Consider the following 6,640-nt stretch of genomic DNA (forward strand, 5'->3'; position numbering starts at 1 on the left):
TTTTCATTAATATTTTTTTTTCTAAGCATATATTGGGTTTTATCTTCTTATATGGAAAAAAAGTAAATAAATAATATAAAAGACATTATTGATCTAAGATTTTACGTCTTAATATTTAAAAATAATAATAAATATTTAAAAATGTATTAACTTATTTTTTTTTTACAATTAAATTATTTAAACATAATGTTTTTTATGAAATTACTTACACATATTTTATATAACATTACTTTAGTTATTTCTGTGTGCACTATTGTTACTCTAAAATATTTGGGGAAAAGTTTGAAAACGTTTTTGAATTAGTTTAATAAAGAAAGAAGTGAAGGATATAAGAACCTCTGAAGATTTAATGAAATAGTTGGCGATGCCAAATTTCTTTAAGTGTAAGTTTTATAAGTTCAAAAAAAAAATTAAAATATTTTTAAGATTCTAAAAAAGATTTACTCTTTATCCTTTTAACTTGTCTTTAATGGACAAAAGTTAAACAGTACATCTGATCAAACTCACAAACAACGGTGAGGTTGACGAAGAAACTACAGAACTAAATACAACTACGTTGATAAATTCTAGTAAGGAACTAGGTCTCGAAACGAATAAAACGAATAAAACTAAATATATTGTTAGCTGTAGAAACGGGAGCTTTCTCAGTGATAAAGAAATAGGAGGAAATGCATTTGAATAGGTAGATATGTTTAAATATTTTGGTTCTACGTTAACTAGAAAATAATTAATTGATGAGGAAATAAAAGCTAGGTTGAAAGCGGGAAATTCTTATTAGTTTTCTGGATTATCTTTTTAGGAAGTATGATTAAATTAAACCTTGTACAACAATGAAGAAAAATATAGAATAGAATATATTCACCTTTGTAAGTTTTTTAACCTCAACAATTTATTAAACTTATATTTTTGAATTTCGAAATTTCCTACTTCGCACATTCTGTCCAAAAACTTCAAATTAATTTAAATACTTTAAATTAACTGTTCTTTATTGATACTAAATGTGGCATGTTACATTAAGAGAAGAGCGCCTTTAGGTTTTTGAAAATAAAGTGTTGCCTAAAATATATGGACCAAAAAAGAATGAGGACCAGAGAATTTAGAAGACCAGACAATGCTGAACTGAGAGAACTGCATTCACAAATAAAAACAGTTTTTGTCAATAGTAATATGTCCATCAAAATATGTCATAATAATAAAAAGCGGAAATAGTAAAGAAGAGAATTAAGAAGATGTTTTAGTTAAAGTGTATTAAATATAGTGATAAAATAATAATATTGTTTAATGCTAATTTTTTTTATATCTAATTTTTATTTCAAATTGTTTCAGTCATGTCAGAGAACTTCAAGTCCCGAGATGTTGGGCTCAGAGCTCAGAAGAAAATCTTGAGCAGAATGGCGAATAAAAATGTTGCCAAAATGTTCATTGACGATACGACAGCAAGCTTGTTAGACAACCTTTACAAATTGGCAAAAACATATGTAAGACTTTTTTCTTTTTAAATTATTGTGACAATTAAAGATAAATGTTCAGTCCATGGATAGTTTAAAAGAAAAAATTAACTTTTAAATTATTAAAACATTGGAAGGTATATTGTGTAAAGAACTATGTATATCTTTATTGTAGGAAGTCAGTCAGGATGTCGGCCTTACATGGTTGATATAACTTATATTATATATATTTTTTTAACAGTTGATTATGAGGGGGTATAGTCATACAAATGACACCCCTAACTATATAAAATGTTCTTATTAAAAGAAAACAAAATAATAATAAAATAAATCAATAAGAATAATGCTTCTTAATAAAGGAGGAAAATAAAATTAATAACAAAAAATAATGATACACTTAAATAAAACAAACAATTGTCTTCTATTAATAAAAAGAAACAAGTTAATTTGAAAAAGGGAAGAGAGAAGAAAAGAGAAAAATAAATAAACAAAAAAAATAATAATAATAATGAATAAAATTAATAATAATAATAAGTAAATAGAGGTAGTGTGACTAAGAATTAATTTTAAATTTATTAAAAATTTATAAAAGAATGTCCTGCAGCAGTCTGGGCTTCAGTCTTCGGGTTGAGGTTGGGTTTCCCAGGTTGTAGGTCACTGCTCCTTTAACTGTCGAAAAAAGAAAGTGGAACTTCATGAACCGTTTTTTGATATAATCTTCTATTGACTCTATTTGTAATTCCCGATGCAATTGGCTATTTCTTATGAACCAAGGAGCATTGACTGCAATGCTTAGGACTTTATTTTGAAAAGATTGTAGTTTTTCCCTTTTCGTGAAGGATGCCGCTTTCCAGACTTCACAGCTGTACATCAGCAGTGGCCTGAGGATTGTTTTAAATATAAGAATTGTTGTTTCTGGTTTCAGTTTGAAATTTCTGTTTAGGATAGGATATAGCATTGCTAACCTTGCATAAGTTTGAATATATTGTATTATTCAAAATATATTTAAATAAAAAGGGAATCTAATAGTTTTTATTTTATTCTCAGATCTAAAATAGACCTTTGAAGATGAGGAGGATAAATTAAAAGATTAAATATTAAATAGATATGAGAATTTTAATTTAAAATAATATATAATATTCTCTTAATATCAGGGCGGATTTTCTAGACAATCAGCACACTTAACTACCAATAACACTTAACAAAATTAATATCTACTTTTACAAATCTATTTAATTTTAGATTGAGTGGTTAGATGGATGAATAGTGAATGAGTGGATAGATTATATAACCAATTTATATAATCTTCTTTTGATGATTGATAGTTTTTGGTTTTCTTTGGCTTCTATCTCACAAACCAACACTGACTGTAAACAAAGCAAGCCGCTAACAGTTTTCAACATACATCTCATCTACCGGCGATCCAAACAAAGAGTACCTTATTTTTCTTGGATGATTTTTGATGTCTTCTTTTTCTCTTGAAGTCTACCACTGATGTAGACAAAGGGTGGTCTACCCTATCACTTCCTGAAGACATCCTCGTTTCCCGGACATGTCTAATACCCACACCGTCTAAACAAACAGTGATCTCTAAACCAAGAGTCCTGTCTAGATGTTCGATGTAAACATCGATTGCAGTACAACAGTTTTGAGCTTATTCTTAAACACTTATTAACAACTTATATTCTTAAATCTACTTTAATTAAAATGGTGATAGGAAGATAAATATATTTGAAAATATTTGAATCTGCTCAACATGGCAGCGATTCTACCGACTTCAGACCAGTGCCACCATTTTGGCTCTGAAGAATGTCTTTTTTTGTGATTCAATATTTTACTGATGTAAATTGGTTAGCTTCCTTTTTGATTCAATACAACAAATAAACAATACTGAAACGATAAATAAAATAAAACAAAACCATTTATTTGTAAAAATACTTATTTTTTCAAAAGAGGATATTACAATACATATAAAAAAAAAAAATAATAAGTTTAAGTTAAGGAATTATTTATACATATATATATATTTATCGATGGATTGGAAACTAGTTACTAATAAATACAACGAGGTATATTAGAATTGTAAATACAGAACTAGAGTAATAAATTGTAGAAAAATACTCGTCAGAAATAGTTATTAATATGGTAAAGAGGTAGCTGTGAAAGGTAAAACAGACAGGTGAAGTAAAAATGACAAAGGTGAGATAATGAGATAAGTAAAAACAAGTTTTTTTTTTTTTTGTTTTTCACATATATTTATTACTTTCTAAATTTTAAATGTTTTTATGTTAAAAAAGAGGAAAGATACATTGGAGGAAAATATTTAGTCTTCCAAAAAAAATTCTATAATTTAAAATTTTATTTTTAACGTTATTATATTTACTACATCATAATAAAGTATTTATTCATTGTTTGTTCTCAGACTGATAACAAGAAGGAGTCTGAAAAGCTTATCAAGAACATCATAAAGATAGTAATCAAAATCGGGGTGCTCTACAGAAACGGACAGTTCAGTCCGGAAGAGCTGCGATTCGCCGATAAATTCAAAAATAAGTTTCACGCTGCTGCTATGGCCGTGATGAGTTTCAATGAAGTTGATTTCTCTTACGATCGCCATTACCTGAAGACCGCCCTACAAGAGTCACACCAGGCTATAAGGCAGCTCGTTGAGAGGCACCTCACTGATAAATCTCTTGTAAGGATCGATTCGGTATTCAACTTCTTCTCAGATCCTGAATTCCTAGATGCTGTCTTCAAGCCGAATTCAGAATACAAGGATATCTTAGACAGGCTTGTTTCTGATATGAACAAAGCAATGGATGAGGGGGAAATGTAGAGAAAAAAAAGTAATTTGTTTCTAATTTGACCAAACATTTTTGCACAAGCAGTCATTCGACATTTTCATACCAAAGAACGGAAAATACTGCTTCTTACAGTATGGATGAGTCATTTTTATGCTTATTGTTGTTAGAATATTGTTGTTAGATTGAAGAGTGATATAACTTAATATATATGTTTATGTACCATGTAATCGCTAGTTGTGTCCGTGGTGTTGAATATTGTTCAGTGTTTTTTAATGTTAACACCCGTGTTATATTGTATATATTATTTTGCGAATTTGGTTTTTGTTTTTTAATGTGCATTTGAAAATAGAATAGTTGGAATTTATATCACGTTGAATTTTAAACTTGCTGTGTTTTTACACAATACCATTTATTAACCTATTATATTAATTGGAATAATAACAATTTAGAAATTAATTTATTTGTTAGCAATAATTTTTATAATATATCCAGAGACAAGTTGTATTTTGAGGCAGTCTTTGGTTTTTAGTGCTCTATGCCAGGGGTGAGCATTTCTTTATATATTTAAAAGTTTTATATATCTGTCCTATATAATTAATATTTAGCTGAACCATAAATATACAATCTTTTCAATCTATTTTTTTAAAGTTTTTCTCTAGTAAAAATTAAATGTAGCATCTACAATTTTTTTTTTTTTTATGTTCACATAAATAATTTTCACTTTTTATCGATTACAAATTCAATACTATTAGTCAATTTAATTATGAAAAAAATATAATTTATTTTAAATACTAGGCAATTCATAAAGTGTCGTTTCAAAGAAATATATACAACTTTTCTATTTTAATGGAACTAGTTTATTGCCTAAATTTTAGATTTTTAGGAAACTGTATTTTCATATTTCAGGATTTCAGTTAAAAACTAAGATTAGACCATCAGTAGATATTAATGACCACTTTTGACTTGCCTTTTTTTTTTAAATTCAATTTTTAATATACCATAAGGTATACTAACAAAATATATCATATAATTAAATTTTTTTTTCCACTCCTACAGCAGTACGAAATCTCAATTTATTGAAGATTTTATTTCAAAAATTTATTTGAATTATTTTTGCACACCCCTGTTTTACATCATAAAGACAAAACATATCGAATAGACAATACATTGCTAATTGAAATTTTTTTTACGACTTTTTGTACTTCCATCCATTTGCTTTTTAAAGGCAGTTCTTGAATAATTTGTGAAATTTGAAGATATTTGGAGTCAATTGAATGGCCTCATATTTACTTGAAGATCCTAAAGGTAGCGATTCTGGATTGGAAGTGCGTCTAACTTGTAATTTTAGTAGAAAATTACAAATATAACATTTTCTATCAAGTGAGAAAATTTGTAATTATAAAATGTGAATTATACGATTACATACTAACCAAATTATTAAAGCCAAAAACTGCCTATAATAATAAGGTTTTGTATTCTTTTACATCTTAATATTCATACCTATCCATCCATTACACTATAAAGGACCCATTAAAAAAAAAATTGGAAATTTAAAATTTATTTCCAGTCTAATATCAATTAGTTGGGGAGCAATCTTCTATTATCAATATGGGGAAAAATTTATTTTATCGATGTTTAAACAAACTTATTTTATTTGTAAATACTAAATTAAAATGTATTTATTATTATTATTGGTTACTCGACATCAGTAAGAGACCGCATTCTTATGTTGAACCTCTCTCTACCATGGTCTTCATAAGTTTGCAAACCAATATTTAGTATAACAGACAAGACCAAACTTGTAGCTCATTATTTTAGTCAAAATGTATTTATTTATAATTATTTGTTGTATTTAATTATTATTAAATTTGTCAATGTATTGACCGGAATCGAGGATGAAGGGTACAGCATTTAAAAAAAAAAAAAAGAAAAAGTACTTAGTATAGGTACTTAGTTATTAAAAAATATTTTACAAAAGTTATTATTTGTTAGATTTGTGTTTATTAATTATTGATATATATAAGGGCAATTTTATAAGACAAGTGCCTTGCAATAACTTTAACACATGTCAGTCATATCAAGAAAAATAATGTTATCATCGCTGTCACAATTGTCTTTTTAAATATTGGAAATAAAAAATGTTGTATTAACTGTAATTTATGATTTATTAATAAACCCTATCTTTTCATTTTTTTTTTTTTTAATCTATTTATTAAAGTATCAAAAATAAAAAATTTATTATATAGTAAGAATAAAAAGTATTTTTAAAACCTATTTGATGAGTTTTTCTCTTTGCATGTTAGAATTAACATCAAATGGTTTCAAAAACAGGGTATTTCAAGATTAACTATCCATACTGGATACTGGGCAGTTACATTAACTGTCCAT

General features: G+C 26.9%; 1 protein-coding gene across 3 annotated transcripts in view; it reads left to right on the forward strand.

Moving 5' to 3' along the window:
* Positions 1-6,408, forward strand: part of sigmar (Tumor necrosis factor alpha-induced protein 8-like protein sigmar) — a 31,705-nt gene extending 25,297 nt beyond the window's left edge. For all 3 annotated transcript variants that reach the window (XM_014426303.2, XM_014426301.3, XM_014426302.3), the window contains 2 exons: positions 1,327-1,478; positions 3,871-6,408. In XM_014426303.2, coding sequence (XP_014281789.1) covers positions 1,327-1,478; positions 3,871-4,284 — 566 coding nt within the window. In that variant the 3' untranslated portion in view covers positions 4,285-6,408. The remainder of the gene's footprint in view (positions 1-1,326; positions 1,479-3,870) is intronic.
* The last annotated feature ends 232 nt before the right edge of the window (positions 6,409-6,640 follow it).

The sequence above is a fragment of the Halyomorpha halys genome, unplaced genomic scaffold (assembly GCF_000696795.3).
Source record: "Halyomorpha halys isolate HHAL.00 unplaced genomic scaffold, Hhal_1.1 Scaffold568.1, whole genome shotgun sequence".
Taxonomy (NCBI): domain Eukaryota; kingdom Metazoa; phylum Arthropoda; class Insecta; order Hemiptera; family Pentatomidae; genus Halyomorpha; species Halyomorpha halys.